Source organism: Chaetomium tenue (genome assembly GCF_020726465.1).
Source record: "Chaetomium tenue strain MPI-SDFR-AT-0079 chromosome Unknown F5144scaffold_5, whole genome shotgun sequence".
Taxonomy (NCBI): Eukaryota; Fungi; Ascomycota; class Sordariomycetes; order Sordariales; family Chaetomiaceae; genus Chaetomium; species Chaetomium tenue.
In genome coordinates this window covers 2031630-2051131 of record NW_027117333.1, presented here as the reverse complement: position 1 = coordinate 2051131, position 19502 = coordinate 2031630, and the positions used below count along the sequence as shown (strand labels likewise).

At 57.1% G+C, this 19502-nt stretch overlaps 9 protein-coding genes across 9 annotated transcripts; 6 read left to right on the top strand and 3 right to left on the bottom strand.

The window, feature by feature from the left end:
- Positions 1–663: 663 nt before the first annotated feature.
- F5144DRAFT_594114 (methyltransferase domain-containing protein) lies at positions 664–1620 on the top strand (the record flags this gene model as incomplete). The annotated part of the gene is made up of 2 exons (XM_066790541.1): positions 664–1086; positions 1141–1620. The coding sequence occupies 2 exons, from the start codon at positions 664–666 to the stop codon at positions 1618–1620; spliced, it is 903 nt and encodes a 300-aa protein (XP_066641395.1).
- A 383-nt stretch (positions 1621–2003) lies between these two features.
- On the bottom strand, positions 2004–2830 carry F5144DRAFT_577551 (uncharacterized protein). Its single transcript, XM_066789210.1, has 2 exons — positions 2687–2830; positions 2004–2477 (listed from the first exon to the last, which is right to left on the bottom strand). Exons 1-2 carry the CDS (start codon positions 2698–2700, stop codon positions 2114–2116), a joined length of 378 nt encoding a protein of 125 aa, XP_066641394.1. The 5' UTR covers positions 2701–2830; the 3' UTR covers positions 2004–2113.
- A 125-nt stretch (positions 2831–2955) lies between these two features.
- Positions 2956–4236, bottom strand: F5144DRAFT_291263 (ER protein Pkr1-domain-containing protein). The gene is made up of 2 exons (XM_066783818.1): positions 4147–4236; positions 2956–3929 (listed from the first exon to the last, which is right to left on the bottom strand). Exon 2 carries the CDS (start codon positions 3800–3802, stop codon positions 3272–3274), a length of 531 nt encoding a protein of 176 aa, XP_066641393.1. The 5' UTR covers positions 3803–3929; positions 4147–4236; the 3' UTR covers positions 2956–3271.
- A 1534-nt stretch (positions 4237–5770) lies between these two features.
- On the top strand, positions 5771–6430 carry F5144DRAFT_460284 (uncharacterized protein; the record flags this gene model as incomplete). Its single annotated transcript, XM_066784977.1, has 1 exon — positions 5771–6430. A coding segment is annotated over one exon (660 nt), but the record flags the coding sequence as incomplete, so codon positions are not given.
- Positions 6431–7009: 579 nt separating this feature from the next.
- On the top strand, positions 7010–8078 carry F5144DRAFT_493036 (uncharacterized protein; the record flags this gene model as incomplete). Its single annotated transcript, XM_066785953.1, has 2 exons — positions 7010–7414; positions 7593–8078. The coding sequence occupies 2 exons, from the start codon at positions 7010–7012 to the stop codon at positions 8076–8078; spliced, it is 891 nt and encodes a 296-aa protein (XP_066641391.1).
- Positions 8079–9254: 1176 nt separating this feature from the next.
- F5144DRAFT_577543 (Rad17 cell cycle checkpoint protein-domain-containing protein) lies at positions 9255–11993 on the top strand (the record flags this gene model as incomplete). The annotated part of the gene is given in 2 exon segments (XM_066789209.1): positions 9255–9503; positions 9516–11993. Coding segments are annotated over 2 exon segments (2390 nt in total), but the record flags the coding sequence as incomplete, so codon positions are not given.
- A 538-nt stretch (positions 11994–12531) lies between these two features.
- Positions 12532–14844, top strand: F5144DRAFT_536060 (kinase-like domain-containing protein). The gene is made up of 4 exons (XM_066787050.1): positions 12532–13003; positions 13103–13719; positions 13822–14363; positions 14502–14844. The coding sequence occupies exons 1-4, from the start codon at positions 12905–12907 to the stop codon at positions 14558–14560; spliced, it is 1317 nt and encodes a 438-aa protein (XP_066641389.1). The 5' UTR covers positions 12532–12904; the 3' UTR covers positions 14561–14844.
- A 25-nt stretch (positions 14845–14869) lies between these two features.
- On the top strand, positions 14870–15827 carry F5144DRAFT_291061 (uncharacterized protein). The gene has a single exon (XM_066783814.1). It carries the CDS (start codon positions 15097–15099, stop codon positions 15733–15735), a length of 639 nt encoding a protein of 212 aa, XP_066641388.1. The 5' UTR covers positions 14870–15096; the 3' UTR covers positions 15736–15827.
- A 358-nt stretch (positions 15828–16185) lies between these two features.
- On the bottom strand, positions 16186–19483 carry F5144DRAFT_291057 (uncharacterized protein). The gene is made up of 3 exons (XM_066783813.1): positions 17395–19483; positions 17082–17334; positions 16186–17013 (listed from the first exon to the last, which is right to left on the bottom strand). The coding sequence occupies exons 1-3, from the start codon at positions 18992–18994 to the stop codon at positions 16320–16322; spliced, it is 2547 nt and encodes an 848-aa protein (XP_066641387.1). The 5' UTR covers positions 18995–19483; the 3' UTR covers positions 16186–16319.
- Between the last annotated feature and the right edge of the window lie 19 nt (positions 19484–19502).

Here is a 19502-nt window from a genome sequence, read left to right as displayed (position 1 = left end):
GGGAAAGGTTATGATCGGAATCTAGTCCGGATGGTTACCAAGGTTCGGTATGGGTTTCGCTGGGGGTTGGGGCCGGACGCGGCGGATCCGGGGTGTGATGTTGCGTGTTGTATTATGTGAGGGGGTTGGAAAGGGAGGGTTGGAAGAGGCATGGGGGAGGGAGGGAGAGGAAGGTTGGAGGGTGGGGACGGTGACCGGTCGTTGAGCAGATGGGTTGGAGAAAAATATATCATTATTATTGCGTCTAGGAGGTTAAGTTCCAATATGTGCTTTGTGTTGATTCTTAGATGAAGTGTATAATAAGGGGCGACCATGCAAGTTCATCTGCTGATGGATAGGAGCCTTCACTGACTTGCATCACGATCTCACTTACCCCCAAAAGGGAAACCGAATTAAACCTCCATGGTTTTATTTTTAGCAGAACTGTGAAATTGCAGGTTGAAGTAGAATAGGAGACTTCATCCTCTATCATCCACTGCTTATCACGTGCCCCACCACTTGATTTTCTCCCTCTAGCCTGCAAGTAATCCCTCACTCAACCCCCTCCTCCATCAACCAAATCCGTCAAAAGTGAAGCCATCACCACTCAACTCAACCCCACCAACACCCGAGCAGCGCAGACAATCTGCCAATCAATAACAAACCTCAAAAGAAAACAGCAAAATGCTCCCCACCCCCTCAACCTCCCACGTCCCCTACGCCCGAGTTTACGAGCCAGCCGAAGACTCCTTCCTCCTCCTCGACACACTCTCCGCCCCCTCCGAAACCGCCTTTCTCGCCACCCGCTTCCCCATCACCACCACTCCAAACCCCCTCTCCCCCACCCCAACCCCCACAACCACCACCCCGTCCCTTTCTCCGAGTCCCACCCCCCTCATCCTCGAAATCGGCCCCGGCTCTGGCGTCGTTCTCGCCTTCCTGACCGCCCACGCCCACACCCTCTTCTCGCGCCGCGACGTGCTCACCCTCGGCATCGACGTCAACCGCTTTGCGTGTGCGGCGACCCGTGAGACTGTGCGCCGTGCTGTGAGGGATGATGCGCTACCTCTGGAGGTGGGAGCAGAAGCAGCGTCGGGGGCGGGGGTGGTAGAGGGGGGTGGGGATGGGGTTGGGGATGGGATTGAGAGGGGGGTTGGGAAGGGTGTTGGGGCTGGGCTAGGGACTGGAGCGGGCTACCACCTGGGCACGGCGCAGGGGGATTTGGTTGGGGCGGTGCGGGCGGGCAGCGTGGACGTGCTGGTGTTCAACCCGCCGTATGTGCCGACGCCGGAGCTGCCGTCTATGTACCAGCAGGGAGGCGAAGGAGAAGGAGGGGGGCAGGCGACGACGACGACAACAACAGCGGCGGCGTACGAGGAGGATTCGCGGCTGCTAGCGCTGTCGTACGCTGGCGGCAGGGATGGCATGGAGATTACGGACCGGCTGATTGAGGCGTTACCTGAGGTGTTGTCGAGCCGGGGGGTTGCGTATCTGCTGCTGTGCGCGCAGAATAAGCCGGAGGAGGTCAAGGGGCGGATTCGGGGGCTGGAGGGTGGGTTGTGGCAGGCGGAGACTGTTGGGACGAGCGGGAAGCAGGCGGGGTGGGAGAAGCTGCAGATTGTGAGGATATGGCGGGAGTAAAAGTAAGAGTTCAGTCACATGGAGGTGTGGTGGTGTTTGATGGGTATTATTTGCTGCTCCTCCTCTTGTGGAGTAAGACAGCCCACAGCTTGCTACATACACGTGCGCGAGATGCCAGACCAAGCAAGAACCCCGTGGCATTTTTCAGTCCGTCCTAGAACGCCATACAATGGAGAGCCGCCCCTAAACCCGCGGCGGCCAGCAAGACAGACAGCCCCGTCTCAACCGAACTGGATCGGCGCTGTCCGGCCAACCTCCCCACCCTTCCGAGCCAGGCCTACGGCAGGACCCATCCCCGTTGGGAGTGTAGATAAATTCGTCGTCCACTCGGTTCTTCCTCGACTCTGCCCTGCCATCCACATGCCGGCCCGGTGCCTAGTCATCTAGATCGAAAGAGAGGCGCACCCATACGACCATCAGGCGCCACCACAACCCCCAACTTTCCCCTTCCAGCCTCAAGCTCAGCATTGTCGACCAGACCAACCAGCCTTATTTAGAAACCCCTCCCACGGCCTCTCCCCCTCCCCCTCCCCATCCCGCGTCCACCACCACGCCCACCGCGCCCACCACGCCCGGTTCCGCGATCAGCCTCCTTGCGGGCCTTGTTCTTGGGCTTGGGGGCGTCGTCAATCAACAAGGTGTCGAGGGGCAGCGAGTCGGGCAGGATGAAGTAGCGGATGGTGCTGCCGCGGACGTTGAGGGTCTCGAGGTGGATGGGCTCCTGGCCGCGCGGGGTCATCTTGACGTTGCGCAGGGCCGTGTTCATCTGGGGCGACACGGACGCGATGGTGCCGTGCACGATGGTGCCGTTCTTGAGCTCGATCGTGACCGTCTCGTTGGCGCATTTCATGAGGAATCTGCGTGGGGGGGGCACGGGAGTGGTTAGTTCGGGGTCTTTGGGTCGTTGGGTGGGTGGTGGATTGAATGTGTGAGGCCAGGATTGGGAGAATGGGATTGAATCCGCTGTTTGGCTTTCTTTGCTTTGGGAGTTCGTCGGGTCCGCTGAGGCGCGTGCCGTGTCTTGGGTGCTGTGCAAAAGATAACATGGTGTAGAATGGCGGCTTACCTGACTAGCTTCATGTTGATGGATTTCTGGGGAGACAGCTAAACTGCTCCAAATGGCAATCCGTAGTTGTGATGTTTTGGGGGGATCGGACTTGTCGATGTTTATTCGAAGTCGTCGGTATCGTACCTAGTTGGAACAGAGTCGCAGTCCAGGCTGGGGCTCCATCGAGAGTTGAATGCCAAGCCTGAAATTTCAGATCACGTGCACCCACTCATGTTATTACCTATGTCAGTGGTTCAATGCTGGGTGAAGACGCCATGACTCCCTGAGCCCCGCCATGCATTCAAGATTTTGGACCAGCTCTTATCACAGGCCGGTATGGCTGCAAGTCAAGACAGGAACCCGACGGCTTCTCACTAGAATTTGGTAAGGGATTCACGGTGTGGGTTGAACCACCACATCAAAATCTGCTGCTGGGTGATTGTATTTCAGCTCTGGAGCTTTCTTTATAGCCCCAGCTTGCTGTGACTATTTACCTCTCTAGAACAGGACAGAACCCAGCCAAATCTGCCCATGTCCCATGGCCTCCTATCCTCGACAGCCAACACAAGACTCTTACCAACCACATCCAAACACTTTATTTATTTATTTATCCTTCTCGTTCTCAGAGACCTTCTCCCACTCGTCCTCGGTGCTGACACCACTCCTCTGCCCCTGGCTCGCACTCGGCAGCTCCTCCGCGACCCTGAGCTTCAGCTCCCCGCGCGCCTCAGCCGGTTCCACCTCGGTGCTGACCGCCGCGGCCTTCGCAGCCACCGGCGCTATCGTTGGGACCTTACGCAGGCTGGCCGTCGACGTCGCGGCCTCCACCTCGGTTTCGCTGTCGTCCGACGACGGCGCCCGCGGTGGTGGCGGGCGGGCCGCGAGAGCACGCCGCTTCTTCTCCTCCTCTTCCTGCTGATGCGCCTTCAGCTCGCGCGCGAACCAGTTGATGGCCGCCCAGAGGCCACCGCACAGGACAGAGAGGATGAGAAAGTGGATGCTGTGGGTCGCGTAGAGCAGGCTGGCGAGCACCGCTTGCAGGGCCGCAAATGTGACGTTTGTCGCTACGAGCAGCGTGGGCGTCGGGCCCGGCGTGAAAATGGATTGCCACAGGCCTTCTACAAAGGATGCCATAGCTTCGGAATGTTCGGTGGGGAAGTTTGGTTGTTTGCGCAAGCGTGGTTTTAGGCTTGATGTTGGTATGTGGTAAGGTAGGTAGAGGAGGGAATAATGGCTAGTTCGTATTGCGGCGTTGCTGCGACTGTTGCGACTGCGCGTTAAGTTTGAGAACCGTATGCGATATAAAATGAAGCGTTCGACTTTGGCTGCAGGTGACGGGATCAAGTCAGCGTGGGATCACGGGGCGGCAACGCGGCCATTTTAAACAGCCGATCAAGAAGCAGGCAACCTGAAAACCTGGCAGTGACATGCATGTCACATTTGCAATAAATTTGTGGAGGGCCACCGCGAAGACTCACCCCTAGCTTCAGGCAACGTGGTTTTCTGTTTGCGCCCAAACAACAGCGTGTCAACTATCCAAGTAGCGACGGATGGGGGGGATGCGGTTGGGCAGAGATGACGACGCGACAAGGCCAACAGCGAAACGGGATCTCAGCCGTGCCAAGCCTCAGGGTCCTGTTTGAGTGGGGAGCAACAGTGATGACAGGGGATGAAGGAGATACCTGAACCAGTTGCACAGAAACAACCCACAGGATTCTCTCAGTCTCTTAAATAGAACAGAGGAGAGGACCGCGATGCTGAACAAGGATTATCTAAAATACGGTTAAATGGTCTCTAGGCGCTATATGCGCGCAGGGACTTCGGCCTCCCTCTTTTCGTCATTTGCTACCCGGCAGGAGGACCGATGCAACGGCGGGGAGCAGCGGACGTCTGTGAAATGGCGGGGTTGTTTGTCGACGAAACAAATGCGCGTGGGTGACGGGAGGTCGGAACCAAAGCTCGGCGAGGCCTTGCCTTGCTCCATCAAATGGCGACGGTGAGTGAGACGATATCCCGGTCAAAGATGCCCAGCATCATATTGCCGGTGCTCTCTGAAACCAAAACCTGGAGATCAATCATCATCTTGGGGAGAACGGATGGGAGAGCCGGAATGGGAACGATTTGGTGTGGGAAGAAAAGAACGTGGGGTTGGGGTGGTCAAAGGCGGGGGGCCCGCATCTAAAAGTCGACCACCCCAGATGCAGGCGGTCCTTCCTGTTTAGGAAAGAACAACTACCTAAGGTCAGTTAAGATGGGATATGTTTGGGCAGCAGCTCTTGGGCGGTTGTCGTGTGACGATGCTCCACTCGCGGCAGAATTTGGTATTGATCTCGTGGTTGCGATCATATCCCCAGACATTGGTGGAGCACCCGGCTTTGGAGTACCTTACTGAAGTTGAATAAGTGAGCGGATGAGACCAACATGCACACTTCACCTGGCACTTATTCAACTATTTGTCTTGTATTTTGTGTCTTGTTTGCAGCTGAGTACCTACTTACCCCTCCCCCACCCCCAGAGGCTCGAGGGTGGCAACAGCGGTTCCCAAGATGGAAGTCGCAGTCTCGTCATGGCATCGCCAAAATAAGTAAATGGCCGAATCGCCGCTGCTCAAGTTGCTTCAGTAATAGGTTTCCCCAAGGTATTCTGGCCAATCCTTTGGGAGCGCAGATGAGAGCCCGCTCTCGGCATGTTTTAAGGTGGCTTCCTCGAGTTCTCCCATTCACACTCCTAAGTTCACACGCCATCCGTATCAGAATATTACGACCGACTACTAGCACTCGATGATGCGCAAGTGCTACCTTTTATAGCTACTCTTTTAAGCTTTACATTTAGCAAGACCTCCGGTTCTGCTGGATTCCCCCGTGCCACTTTGTATGAGCGAGAGGCCGTCCCCATGATGGATCCGCCGACTAGTACCACAGATTCAAGCCAGGAGGAGGCAAGACTGGAAGTTGCCCAGCAATTATGGGCCAAGTCTCACCGCAAACGTTCTCCAACTCTCTTGGATCTCCCGATCGACATCCTGCAGCTGATTATCAAGGCATGTGGAATACTCTACTTTGGCACTCTACAAGCACTAACTGATGCCGCTCGCCTTAGCGCACAAGACTGCGTGACTTGACGGTCCTTGTTCGGACAAACACAACCTTCTACAGCCTTGCCACTCCGCACATCTACGCGCACTTTGATATTGCATGGCCTGAAAACCTGGCCGCCACGAGCGGACACAATGGCATCCGAAATCTCATATCGGGCTTGTCGACAGTCTGCATTGAGAGCACCTTCGCTCGCGAGCTGGGGGAGAACGACCACCAGAACACTCCCCGATCGGTCCAGCTCTCAACCCGCAATCACGGGCAGTACACTAAAACGTTCGGCATAGGAAATAGCCCGTTGATTCAGGTCGCAGAATACATTGTGTATAAAACCGGCGGCATCATACTTGGGACTCTGGTCGCCAATGCCATCGGTAGAATGAACAACCTCGAGACCTTCTCCTGGGATATGCCCACGGGCGTACATCCACGCGTCTTCGAGGCTCTGGGCTCGCTAGCTCACCAACCCGGGAGAACGTGCAAGCTAAGTCACGTAAGGGTCCGTTGGCACGATAGTTCCAGCCACATGAAAAATATTAGCTGGGCGACCTTTGCCAATATACACAGCATGGCGTTGGTTCCAGAAGGAACCCGAGCTACACCCATTGGCCTTATGCTCCCTCCTGGCCAAAACCACCCGCCTCCCCGGGCACCGGTTCCATACTCCGAATACCATTACGGGTATCCCACATTCAGTGTGCTTCCGCCTCTCGAAAGTTTGGCTGTTTTGGACATCGATGAAATTGGCTATCTGGACGAAATGGCGGTGCTCATTGGGCGTTCCAAGGACACACTGCAGGAACTTTATGTTGGAATTTCGAGCAGAGCCCTCAGTTTGGCCTTTGTCTATCCCTAGGACGGTCCCGACCTTGAACAAATCGATCATCGGGCGCGGTGGCCGGGTGAAAGCACTGTTGGGGCGAGGCGACTAGGGGGCGTCCTCGGGATGTTGGTAGGAAAGATCTACGATATCCCGAAGCGGAAAATCCAGGCCCAGCCAGCCGTTGATGCTCCGGGTTTCCAGCATGGGGAGGCGACTCCTTCCTTGCCCATTCTTTCCAAGGGCCTAAAGTCTGGTAGTCCCGAATACAGCTGCAGGGAACGTTTGAAAGGGAAGCTGAAGCTGCAAAAGCTGGTGCTGGAGCGAGTTCCCTTGTCTTTTCACGTCTGCATATATGCCTTCGATTGGTCGGTGTTGACCAACCTCACTCTACTCCGCTGCGGCAAGCTCGAAAGGCTGTGGAAAATGTTGCGCAAGCACTTCCGTCCGACTCAGATGCGTACACCCTCCAGCGTCTCATCGAAAGAAAACCCATCTGTCAACGTCAAGCGAGGGTACCACCTCGCCCTCAAGGTCATTCACACCGATGCCACGTCCTTACCCTTAATTGATTTTATCAAAGAGACCCTCGCGCCAAACTCGCTCGAGGGCTTGTTTCTACTGCATCGACCGAGTCCTATAGGCTCTCCGTTATCCATGAATGCTATCTTCAAGGGAGCCGTCAAACAACACCATAAGAGCCTGCGCAAGGTGCTTCTTAAGGACTATGGCTTGGGCTGGACCCTGCCTACCAAAATGGCATTATACCTCACCAGTGGCCGCATGAAAAATCTGGTCGAACTGGCTGTCGGAATGAACTTCAAGGATTGGGTAAGTCTCGCCGCATGTCCCCCCCCCCCCCCCCCCCCTCTTAACCTTCACCCTACCACTCCCCCGTGGTGTAAGCGCAAGCAATGAAAGTCAAACTAACGGTAGCGGCAAACCAAAGCACACCTTCCTCCGCCGCCTCCCCAATATGCCGCAGCTGCGTTTTCTCAACATCCTAAAGATGTTGTCACATCCAACAATCAGGATTACCGAGCTATCCGAGCGGGACTTTGCCAACCAGATCCTGAACGTCGTCTCGCTCCGTCCGGAGGTCGGACTGCGTTATTTCGGCATGGATCTGAGCTGTTTCGAGATTTTGGAGGCGCCTGCTACGCCATTGGCCGGTCGCGGTGCGGGTTCAAGAGCGATTGAATCGTCCCCGGCTTCGAGTCTTGATGATTCGGACGAAGAAGAGTCGTCTGACGATGAGTTTGGGGACGCCGGGGACGGCCTGCATCCGTTGTTTGTGAATGCTGCTAGTTCGGGGGAGGATGGGGACGATGAAGATGTGGAGATGGATGTTGATGATGAGGGCGATGATGAGGATGGTGATGAGGATGACGGGTTTGTTGAGCCGGGAAGCGAAAGCGTCAAGTTCGAGTTGAGGAAGGTTGACTTTTGGGCTATTGAGGCCGATATCATGAATGTGAGGATTGGGCAGCTGTGAGGTGTTCACCTTCTTTCTGGGCTGGGCCTTGAAGAGCGCTGTGGGTTCATGATGGGATGGGATGGGCTTTGTGGGAGGGATGCACCATGAGTTTTAATACCCAGATAGCGAATGAGCGACTGAATTACCTACATATCCGTACTGGCCACCTAGATCTCATCTGATCTGTGAAAGGGGCAGGGGAACAAGACAAAGCGTTGCTGGAGCAAGGGGTCATGATGTGATAAAGTTGTTTTTGATGTGATTTTGGTTTATTCGAGTATTGACAGCTTCAAAAAAAAATCCCAAGTTAGACTGATCGATGTATACCAAACTTCATGGAGCAATGTGCACGCCGTCATGTTGGAGTGTTGATAGTGGGGTTAGGGTTATACTCTGACACCACTGCCAAGAAATATTTGAACCCCTGTCAACACAGCTGAACTTGCAATCTGCAGCCACTTTCAGCTCCCCTCCTGGTTGCCTGGAACATTGAATCCATTGGCTGCCATCAACAACAGACGGCTCGACCACCACAACAACCACCCTCCGAATCGACTCCATTGAGACACGCGCAACCAACATCTCGACCCGCCCACCTTCCAATGTGACGTGAACCAATGCAACACCTCGACCAAACCCAAAAACACCCGCAATGGCGCCGCCCGCAAAGCGACGCAAGCGCGCCATCGTCGACGACCCCGATTCCGACGACGACCAAAACAAAAACACCCTAAAGCGCTTCCTCTTTTCCTCCCCAGACAAGGCCCGATCCCCCAACAAACAAAACCCCAATTCCACGACCACAACCGCCGATAACACCACCACTACCACCAACAACACCAACACCTTCCCTCCCCCCTCCCCGAGCCCGCTCCGCAAGCGCGCCACCCGCACCACCCTCGCACCACCGCCACCATCCCCATCGAAGACACGGCTCGCGACGACCCGCAGCCCGAGCGCCAGCCCGCTCAAAAGTCGCACACGGGCCGGCGCGCAGCGGAAGCGGAACGCCGCCGCCGCCGCCGCAGCAGCGACTGCTGGTGGGGAGGATGGTGAGGAGGATGATGGTGGTGGTGGTGGCACGCCCAAGAAAAAGAAGAAGGAGGAGGGTCGGTCGGCGGATCTGTTGACGCTGTTTTCGCAGCAGGTGAGGCGGAGTCAGGGATTGGGGCTGGGGCAGGGGCAGAGTCAGGGTTCGGTTAATGGGGGTGGTGGGGGTGGGTCGAATGGGAGTGGGAATAGCTTTCATCTGAGCAGTGGGAGGTTGGATGATATTGTTAGTGATCCGATTTCGGAGGGGAATGGGGTTGTGGAGGAGGACGATGATGACGTGCCGTTGATGGTGTCGGCGGCGTCGGCGGCTGCGTCGAGTCTGGTTGGGAGGGCTAGGGCGGCGCAAAAGAGGTTTGGGGCGCCTGCGTCTGGGGCTGGAAATGGGAATATGAACGGGAATGGGAACGGGGTCGGGAACGGGGTCGGGAACGGGGTCGGGAATGGAATTGGCAACGGCAATGGTATCACGGCATCACAACGCAGTTCGCAGGGCACCGGGGGGCAACGGTTCCTCCGCCCGTCCAAGTCCAGCACACCGAAAACGCCGAGCAACGACGACGATGCACGCCCTTGGTCGGAACGGTTCGCGCCGGTTAACCTCGACGAGCTGGCGGTACACAAGCGAAAAGTCCAGGATGTCAGAAAGTGGCTGGACGAGGTGTTCGCCGGGCGTATGAGGCAGCGGCTGCTGGTATTGAAGGGCGCTGCTGGATCGGGGAAGACGACGACGCTACGGTTGTTGGCGAGGGATATGCGGTGTGAGGTACTGGAGTGGAGGAATCCGGCGAATTCGTTTGGGGTTGCTGGACATGGATACCAGTCGGCCGCAGCGCAATTCGAAGAGTTTCTGGGAAGAGGAGGGAAGTTTGGGCAGCTTGATGTTGAGTCCGATGAAGCGACGCCGCCTCCGATGCTACCACCTCCCTCTGCGAGCGCGAATGGGAATGGAATGCCTAAAGGGGCGGAGAGGAGGCTGATACTGGTGGAGGAGTTTCCGAACACATTTATGCGCTCGTCAAGCGGGCTCACGGGGTTCAGAAACGCCATCTTGCAGTTCCTAGCGGCCAACACACCTTCACTAGGCGGGTTTGCGTTCGGCTCCAGTTCGGAGGCTATTACGCCGATCGTGATGGTCATCTCGGAGACGCTCCTCACGACGACATCGGCCTCGGCAGACAGTTTTACTGCCCATCGGCTACTTGGTCCAGAGATCTTGAAACACCCGGGAACTGGTGTTATTGAGTTCAACCCGGTTGCAGCGACCTTCCTGACAAAGGCCTTGGAGTTGGTGGTGCAGAAGGAAGCTCGCAAATCGGGGAGGCGACGCACACCGGGGCCTCTTGTCCTCCAACGCCTAGGGGAGATAGGCGACATTCGAAACGCCATATCGTCTCTCGAATTTTTCTGCGTCAAAGGGGATGACGAAGCGGACTGGGGTTCCAAAGTCGCCTTCACCAAACCAAAACGCGGGGCCAAGGGCGTTCCGGCTTTAACCCAAGGCGAGCAGGATACCCTGGAACTGGTCTCGCAACGGGAGGCAACACTCGGGATATTTCACGCTGTAGGCAAAGTGGTTTACAACAAGAGAGGAAGCGAATTCCCACCAGGCTCCGCCGAAGCCGTAACCGAAACGTTACCGGACTACATGTCGCACCTCGCCCGACCTAAACGCTCCGAAGTGGCGGTTGACACGTTAATCGACGAGATGGGTACCGACACGCACACTTTCATCTCAGCGCTTCACGAGAACTACGCCCTCTCGTGCGAGCAGAACAGCCCACTCGACCCCAACTCGTCGCTTGACTACATCAATGGCTGCCTTGACTACCTATCGGAGAGCGATCTGCTCTACCCATCGTGGGACGTCTTCTTTGGCGGCAAAGGCTTTGGAGGTGGATATATGGGCAAGGATTCAGGTAGCCACATCCTGAGGCAGGACGAGATGGCGTTCCAGGTCGCCGTTCGCGGGCTGCTGTTCTCGCTGCCGTCGCCCGTGAAGCGACAATCACACCCTACTGGGCGAGGCGGGGACGCATACAAAATGTTTTACCCGACGTATCTAAAACTATGGCGGAGCAAGGAAGAACTCGAGGGTATGGCCGATTTGTGGGCTACCAAGATGCTCAAGGGCGAGGACGGTGGGCCGTCGTCGACCCAAGCGCCAGGGTTCGTTAAGGACGGATCCTCTGCCTTCCGCAAGGGCGCGGTAACCAACGGGTTCCCTGGCAGCCAGGCGCTGGCTTCTCCGAGTCGTCAGGCGAGCAAGGCCAACGGACAAGCCCCTTCCACAGCCGCCCCGCCGCTGCTCTCATTGGGGAGCGCGGCGCGCCAGGAACTGCTCCTCGAGCGGATGCCGTACATGGCGCACATCGCCCGGCGCAAGCGGTGCTCTTTCGGGACAATGAAGATTAGGGATCTCGAAAAGATTGTCTCCTTTCAGGGCATCGGCCCGCTCGGCGCGGGCGAGGAGGAAGGTGATGATGCCGCCGACGACGAGAACGGCAATGGGTTGGGTGCGGCCGAGTCCTGGGCTACAGATAAGCCCACTGATGAGAGCTCGCCACGGAAGAAGCGAGGCCTGGGCGCGATTCTGAGCGGCAAGACGGCAAGGGGCAAACCTGAGTTGGAGGAGGAACCGAGCCTGCCGATGCAGAGCCTGGTGATCAGTGATGATGATATTGAGGATGATTAGAGGAAGACTCCTCATAGATGGCTTAGCTTAGACAGCTCTCGCTCTGGAAAATGGCGTAGGCGTGGACATGGCGTCGTGTTTTGTGGGTTGGGCTGGGCGTGCGGAATGGTAATTTTATGCAATGATATCAAAACTTGGCTCTACAATCCGCTCCTGATGCATTGGCTCCCAAGTTCAAGATTTTGTTGATCAACGAAGACGACAAGTTGTGTGCACAGGTTCATTCTGGTATTTTTATGGATGGGCACCCTGACGGCTGGCATGGCTATCCTCGGCTGTTGGGCGACGGCCGATAACGATAAGCGGGGCCCAGGCCGATAAGGAGGAGCCTTTATAAGGTCGGGTTTGGGTGCGGACCATTGGAGTAGGCCCGCTCAGACCGAACTCATTTCCTGCCTTTTACCGGATGTGACCGTGAGTTGGCCTAAAATACTCCATTCCCCAATCTTTGGAAACACACCTCTCTGGGTATCCCAGATTCGATTCTTCTTTTTGTCTTTTTTTTTTATTTACATTTTCTTTCCATACTCGCTATCCTAGTGCTTAATAAGTCATTCATAGTAGCCCAATTGTATTATTTCCAACTTCAATCAATGGAAATATGTTCCCGAGCCCCAAATAAATCTCCAAATGAGAAAGGTCACCCATTCTGTGATGCTGTGCGGGGTTTGACGGGGAAGCGAGGCACGCGACCGCGCCGCGGCCGCTTCAAGCCAGATCCATGCAACCTCGGCTCGGAATGCTCCAAGCACAACTCTGCCACCTTGCCTCGGCCTCAGATCGGGAAGCATAAACTGTACGCTTGTTGCTCGGTTGAGAGTTGTTTTGAGCGCTATGATTTGGCGCCAGGACGGCGGGTTTCATTGGTTGCAGTGAGTGGAACAGGCCTAAGCAAGTAGCGGTGGCGGGGATCCTGGGGCCTGGACACCCCATTTCGACCCGAGCTAGGCCCGGGGAAGCTGTTGTTGCTGGTGCTGCGGCTATTGGTGCGAGGTTGGCCGACAGCACATCACCACATCAACATCGTGGAGGATTCCTTGTTTCATCACCAAGAAACACAGGATTCGACTCGATATTCAATCCATATCCAGTCAACACCATGGCTGGACGCGTGCGCCAACCCATTGACATTGGGGCGCTCGAGAGATGGATTTCCAAGAATGTTCCCCAGATTGAGGTGCCCTTGGATGTCAAGCAGGTAGGTCCATTAACAACACCATAAACCACATCGCACTCCTCACTCCTTGCCCCTCGCCCCTCACTATCAATTGCATCTCAACTAACACCACAGCCCCAGTTCGGCTTTGGCCAATCCAACCCAACCTACCAATTGACCGCCGCCGACAGCCGCCGCTATGTGCTCCGCAAGAAGCCGCCGGGACGCCTACTGTCCAAGACGGCACACAAGGTCGAGCGCGAGTATCGCATTATCCACGCCCTCGAGAGGACCGACGTACCCGTGCCCAAGGCCTACTGCCTGTGTGAGGACACCTCCGTCCTCGGCACGCCCTTCTATATCATGGAATTCCTCGACGGCCGCATCTTCGAGGACCCCGTGATCCCCAGCGTCCTGCCCGACCACCGCCGCGCCATCTGGGCCGACGCCGTTCGCACCCTGGCCAAGCTGCACCGCATTGATCCGCGCTCCATCGGCCTCGAGAACTTCGGCAAGCCCACGGGCTTCTACAACCGCCAGATCGCCACCTGGCGCTCGGTGTGCGACGCCCAGGCCGCCGTCCGCGACGTCGAGACCCGCGAGACGGTCGGCCCGCTCCCCCACTTCGCTGAGCTCATGGCCTTCTTCTCAGACGAGCGCCAGCAGCCCGCCGACCGCGGCACCCTCATCCACGGCGACTTCAAGATCGACAACCTCGTCTTCCACAAGACAGAGCCCCGCGTGATCGGCATTCTCGAGTACGTTCTCGTTCTTCTGCAGCTTGCATTCCCTGTCCCCACCCCCACCCCCTCACAGCCTGAACCCGCCAACTAGGCCCCCCAAAACTAACACCCCTCCAGCTGGGAAATGTCCACAATAGGCCACCCCCTCTCCGACATCTCCAACCTCCTCACCCCCTACTTCACCGCGCGCCTCGACCCACGCCGCTCCGTGAACGTCCACCCCGGCTTCCTCCCGCGCGCCACGCGCGGCCTGCCCGCCCCCGACGAGATCACGACCCTCTACTTCAGCGTCGCCGCCGCCCCCTCCCCCAGCAACCCCCCACCCACCACCTCCCTCGAACTCACCCTCCACCACCACAACCACTCCCACTCCACCCACCTCAACCACCACCACTCCCACCACCACTCCAACCACCGCCACAGCCACAGCACCGAAAACCCCGACAAGCGCCGCGAGCTGCAGTGGGCGCAGGCCTTCAACATCTTCCGCCTGGCCGCCATCTGCCAGGGGATTGCGGCGCGGCAGGCCGGGCGGCAGGCGAGCAGCGAGCAGGCGCGGCGGTATGGCGACGCGCGCGCGCCGCTGGCCGAGTTTGCGTGGGAGTTGGTGCAGAGTGCGAGGGGGGAGGGGCGGCATGTAGGGTCTGGGGGTGGTGGGCGTAGGGGTGGGGAGGATGGTAAGGAGGATGAGGGGGAGAGTGAGGGTGAGGGGGGTGAGGATGATGATGGGGGCAATGGCGGTGGCGGTGGCGGTGGTGGTGGTAGTGGTGGGCAGGGGCATGGAGGGGGTGGAGGAGGTGGTGGAAGTGGGAGTGGGGGAGGAGAAGGGGCGAAGGGGAGGCAGTCGAAGTTGTGATTGTCGTGATCATGGTCTCTATTTGTCTATGTTTATACGTTTGTTCATATGGCTTTTGGTTTTCGTGTTTCCCATCGTGTGTGTGTTTGTGGTGTGGTGGTGAAGAGAAAAGGACGGCAAGCATGAGATGTGTGGCAAAGAGCATAACAGAGCAGAACAGAGCATATATACTAGATCTGGCCCATGAAACATGTTGAAGCATGACCTGCGAGGACATGATGTCAGGTTTGATCCAGACGCGAACCATTACCCACCTTCTGGATTTTGTTAATACTTTTATAACCATTCATAAATAAACCTTGAATCATTCTCATTTGTTTACACACTCAAATGCTCCCCTGAACTCCATAGTTAGCCAAATTTGTTTCTGCTGATTAGTAACTGCATCACATCACGGCACACACACACACACACACGGCAACGTGACTCGCTATGTATTTCCCGCTCATCATAAACTACCTAACTAGATAGAAAGGTACGGCGCGGTGCCCCTTCGCTGCGAAACTCAAAGCAGAAATCAAGAGCTAGATAGATCCATGTATGCTGAGCGGTGTGTTGTTCCCTGTCCGTCCCTTGCGTGCCCCATCCGCCCGTCCACCTTATCCACCTACCCCTATCTGAACCATGACGATCCATCGAAGCGAAGCCCAGTAGGGTGGTTCAATGAACGGGAAGGGACGCGCGCTGCCACCCATCATCTCGAAACAACCCAAAACAGCCATCAGTCCAGGCCGACCGCTACTGTGCTTTTCTCCTTGTTACTTTTCTCCCGTACTGTTGCGCCTCCCCAGGCCGCCATGCGTAGAACGGCAGCTAGGTTCCGAGAGCGAGCAAAGAACGAGAGGCGAATCGAAAAAAAAGAAGAAAAAAAACTCCACCACCACACACCCATCCAGGCTCCGAGAGCCCGGCGCTCCATTGCCTCCCTGTTTGCCCAATCTGAACCGAATCGAACCGTCCCAGCCCGTAAAAACGCCCATGTCAAAACGCCGACTCCGCGTCGTAGCCCATCCGTGCCATTCTTGGGTAACCGCCGAATCCACCATCCACCGAACCCCAAGCGTAAAAGGGGAAAAAAAGCGCCCCTCCAACCAGGAAAAAACAGACGCTCTATAGTGAGATGCGGTACCATGCATTCATGTCGTGAACGGAGAGGCATGAAAAGGGAAAACTAGGACAAAAGAGATAGGAAAAGATGAAGAAAGTGGCCGAAGGGCAAGGGCCAGGCTGTTGCCCCATGGCCGAACGAAAAGAGTGGTGTGTATTATTATTAAGGGAGAGAGTTTTCCGGACCAGGAATCTCTGTATCCCCGTCCTCGGAAGGATCCGTGGTGTTGTTATTGCGGCCGGGCTGTCGTATGAAATTTGCGCCATCCCACGCCACCCAGTTCCCGCTTTGGGTTCGGCGGGAGAATCTCGCGTGTGGTGGTGGCGGCCTACTCGAGGTCGGTGCTGGATTTGGGATTTGCGAGGCACTCGGGGTCCTCCCCATAGACGAGGACTGTGACGTGGAGGGACGGTTCTACTCCTGTACCACGTTGCTGTTCCCCCATCTCATCCCTGGGTTTTGCGGTGTCAGGAGACCCCCGCCCGAAATTTGTAGGCCCGAGTATCCTCTCAACAGATTGTCGGGACTCTCCTCATTCCAAAAATGTTCGTGCTCTTGCATCCATCGTCTCACTCGGCTGCTCACCTCAGGCCTGGGCGACGCCGCCCTTGGCGTCGCGGCAAGCGTCTGTCGTAAGTTCCGGATGCTCTGCTACTGCATCTGGCTCTCTGCACCGCTAGTAGTGGTGGGAGCCCCGCTGCTGTTGCCGGCCGCGTTTTCAAAGCTCGGCGTGCTGAGCGGGGGGAGTTGATGAGAGAACGGGGGTTGCGGGACGTTACCAAAGGCCAGGTTAGGATAATAGGCCTGGTTATTCGCCGAAAGCATTTGCAAATGCGCTGCGGAGGGCGTCGGGTTATTGGGGGAGCTCGGCGTCAAACTCGGCATGGGCGATTCGGGCTGAGGAACGGCGTGGGACGGATGCCCGGAATCGACGGGGTTGTAGAACATGGGCGGGCCGCTCGGCATCGATGACTGTCTCTCCATGTACCGTGTCAGCAGCTGCCGATCCGATTCTGCTCGCAAACCGAGCCCGGGTGGATTGTGAGGGGCCATTACACGTTCACGACTCGAGACCTGATATCCGGACGGCGTCGCTCTAAGCGGCCCGCCCATAAACATGCCGGCCGGGTGGGAGGGGTGAAAGCTGCTATGACGAACACGCGTTCTCCTCCGGCCCTCGGCCTCGGAAGGGGGGGACCTCCGTTGCGAGGGGCGAGGCGTGATATTGTCCTGGCTTCCCTCCTGCCGGGCCCGGATACGAGCCCTAGTGATGTCCATGGCAGCGTCTATAGCAGCTGCGTCCTGGTGCTCGTGCTGTGCCAACATGCGGAAAATTGATTCGTCACTACGGTATGTTAGCTGAGCCTATCCAAGTACTGAAGGTCGGGGGAGGGGGGTTATGGAATCACCCACGTTGCGGGAGGGGCGTTTCCTTGGGGGATATGGTTTCGCATGCGGATCATGTTATGGAACGCCCGGGCGCCGGGGATAGGCGGGGGCTCCGAAGGCACCTTGTCACGACAGTAGGGACAGCTGTCGGCCTCTTCGAACCATTTTTTAATGCAATGGTCGCCAAAAACATGCTGGCACCTCGGCAAGCGCAGAGGAGCTTCGATAACGCCCTCCGGGCTGGTCTGACCGAAGTCGTTGTAGCAGATGACGCATGCTGCGGAGACGGGTTAGCACCAAGAGGGACGCTCGGATAAATAGGGCAAGGGTGGCTTACTTCGCTCCGTCGCGGGGAGGGTTTCCAAGGTCACGCTCTGCAACGAGGAGAGGGCCTTTCTGGATGCCACGCGTTTGTTAGACAACTGTCCCCGCAGGAGTTGGGTGGCGCGGATGTGGTCTTCGGCCACGAGAGCGCGAAAGTGGGCGGGGTTGCCGCCGAACTCGTCAATGTAGCGCAACATCTGCTCCTCCTCGTCCGCCGACGACCCCGGTTCCTCGTCGCTATCGTGGTCTGTCAGTCGCAGACGTCGTGCAATAGCCTGGCGGCGGCGGGAGGTGATAGTCGCCAAACTAGGATTCGGCGGTATGACTGACTGGCCACGACTAGGCGCAGCGTTGGGAGTGGTAATTCTGTAACCGTTGCCGCGATTGTTATAGTCCACGTTTGGATACTCGGACGGAAGAGGGAGCTGGACATTTGGGGTAGCGGCAGCGGGGGCGGCCGCAGCCGGGGCGTCAGCCGAAGTGGTGACGTTAGGCGGGCTCGGTTCTCGAGAGCTTGACGCGGCCTGGGTATTTGACTGCGAACTGGATGAAGGTTGGTTCGAGTTCGAGTTCGAGTTCGGATTCAAAGCCGGCAATGTGAAGCCCCGCCTGTCCGGAGGAGGCGCACCTGGATCGGAACTCATGGCAACGGGCGTGGGGTGTGAGTCGAGGGCTTGACTATGCTGGCTTGGCTGGTGGTTCTCATCCGCGTGGTCCTGTCTGTTCGGCTGGTCGTTGGAGAGTTGCGGAGGGGCGGGGAGGGATACTGAGGAGCGCTGGTAGGTTGCAGGGCGATGAAATGCCGAGTAGCCGAGGGGTGTGTAGGGTCCGTAATAGGGAGAGAATTGCTGGTTTGGGTTTGAGAGAGGTTGCACAACACCAGACCCGCTCCCGGAACCGCCAAAATGCGAATCGGTGGCTGGTGGCCTAGACTGCGGGAATTGGGCGGTCTGGGTGTCGAATTGGTTCACAAAAAAGGTATGCTGAGCCAGCAACCGATTCCGAGTCAGCCACCGATCCTGCTGGTTGTTCTGATTTTGTAACCACGCAGCGTTGGCGGCGTGCACCGGGTCGTAGTGGGAGGAGTGATGTGAGAGATGCGAGTGGGATTGTGAGTGTGAGTGTGAGGGTGCATAGGGTTGCGGGTAGGGGAGGGTAGGTGGTTGAATAGGTGGAAGTTGCTGCTGCGGCTGAGATTGCGATTGTGTTTGTGGTTGAGATGAAGGAGGCTGAGACTGAGGCTGCGTTTGAGGGCCCGGATGGGTTTGCTGCTGCTGCTGCTGTTGTTGTTGGTGCTGGTGCTGTTGGTGCTGGTGCTCTTGCCCGTGGCTTCCACCCACTGGTGACGAGTGAAATGCTCGGTTCTGAGGGCCCGCATCAGAGGAGGGGTGCCCTGTGTGTGACAGCTGGGACAAGTGCGGCAGTTGGTGCGCCATAGGGTGGAATCCCGGGGCAAAGTGCGGAGGAGGAAGGCCTGGCCCGTGGTGTTGTTGCTGATTGCAGAAATACGGGTACCCCTGATGCTGCGGCAGCCCGTGGAAACTTGAGCCTTGGGTCGAGCCTGCCGTATCGGGCTGGTGCATTAGATAGTCCATCTGGTCGAGGGCAGCCATGGTGCCTGCCTTGCCTGTATGACTGACGTGGGTCTGGAATTTCAGGTTTGTTCTCCGAGTGAATCCGATCTCTTTCTTCCACTTGTTGGGCCCAGTGATCGAAGAATACGAACGCCTTCAGAAATCACTAGCAATCCACTGTGAATACAGCGATCAACGCCCAGCAAGCACCCAATAATCCCGCCAAACCGATGTTCGGCTCCTGGCACAAGTAATTCACCTTGGCTCTCTGCAGAAACCTGAGTGGCGGTGAGTTGTTGCCGTCCTCAACTCCTCTCCTCTCTTTCAGCAGCAGTCCCCAAAGGCGTGAAGGTTGGCCAGAGCTGCGGCCTCTCTGTGCGTGTTGTTGCTGCTGCTGCTTCTGCTTCCACCTCCTCTTGTTACCCCCAATCGTATTTGCTCGTGGTCTTTCTGTCCTCTTCCTATGACTTCGAATGGACAAGGCGAATTGTCCCGATCAAACAAGTCGACGTCCGGGTCGGTCCTTTCCCAGCCTGGTGGTTTCTTT

Excerpts from the sequence above, each read along its gene's own strand:
- F5144DRAFT_536060 (XM_066787050.1), top strand. The coding sequence starts at position 12,905 with ATGGCTGGACGCGTGCGCCAACCCATTGACATTGGGGCGCTCGAGAGA. Across the intron at positions 13,004-13,102 it reads TGCCCTTGGATGTCAAGCAG|TTCGGCTTTGGCCAATCCAA; the intron begins GTAGGTCCATTA and ends CCACAGCCCCAG. Across the intron at positions 13,720-13,821 it reads CGCGTGATCGGCATTCTCGA|CTGGGAAATGTCCACAATAG; the intron begins GTACGTTCTCGT and ends ACACCCCTCCAG.
- F5144DRAFT_291263 (XM_066783818.1), bottom strand. The coding sequence starts at position 3,802 with ATGGCATCCTTTGTAGAAGGCCTGTGGCAATCCATTTTCACGCCGGGC.
- F5144DRAFT_291057 (XM_066783813.1), bottom strand. The coding sequence starts at position 18,994 with ATGGCTGCCCTCGACCAGATGGACTATCTAATGCACCAGCCCGATACG. Across the intron at positions 17,335-17,394 it reads CCTCCCCGCGACGGAGCGAA|CATGCGTCATCTGCTACAAC; the intron begins GTAAGCCACCCT and ends CCGTCTCCGCAG. Across the intron at positions 17,014-17,081 it reads GGAAACGCCCCTCCCGCAAC|TGACGAATCAATTTTCCGCA; the intron begins GTGGGTGATTCC and ends AACATACCGTAG.
- F5144DRAFT_291061 (XM_066783814.1), top strand. The coding sequence starts at position 15,097 with ATGTATGCTGAGCGGTGTGTTGTTCCCTGTCCGTCCCTTGCGTGCCCC.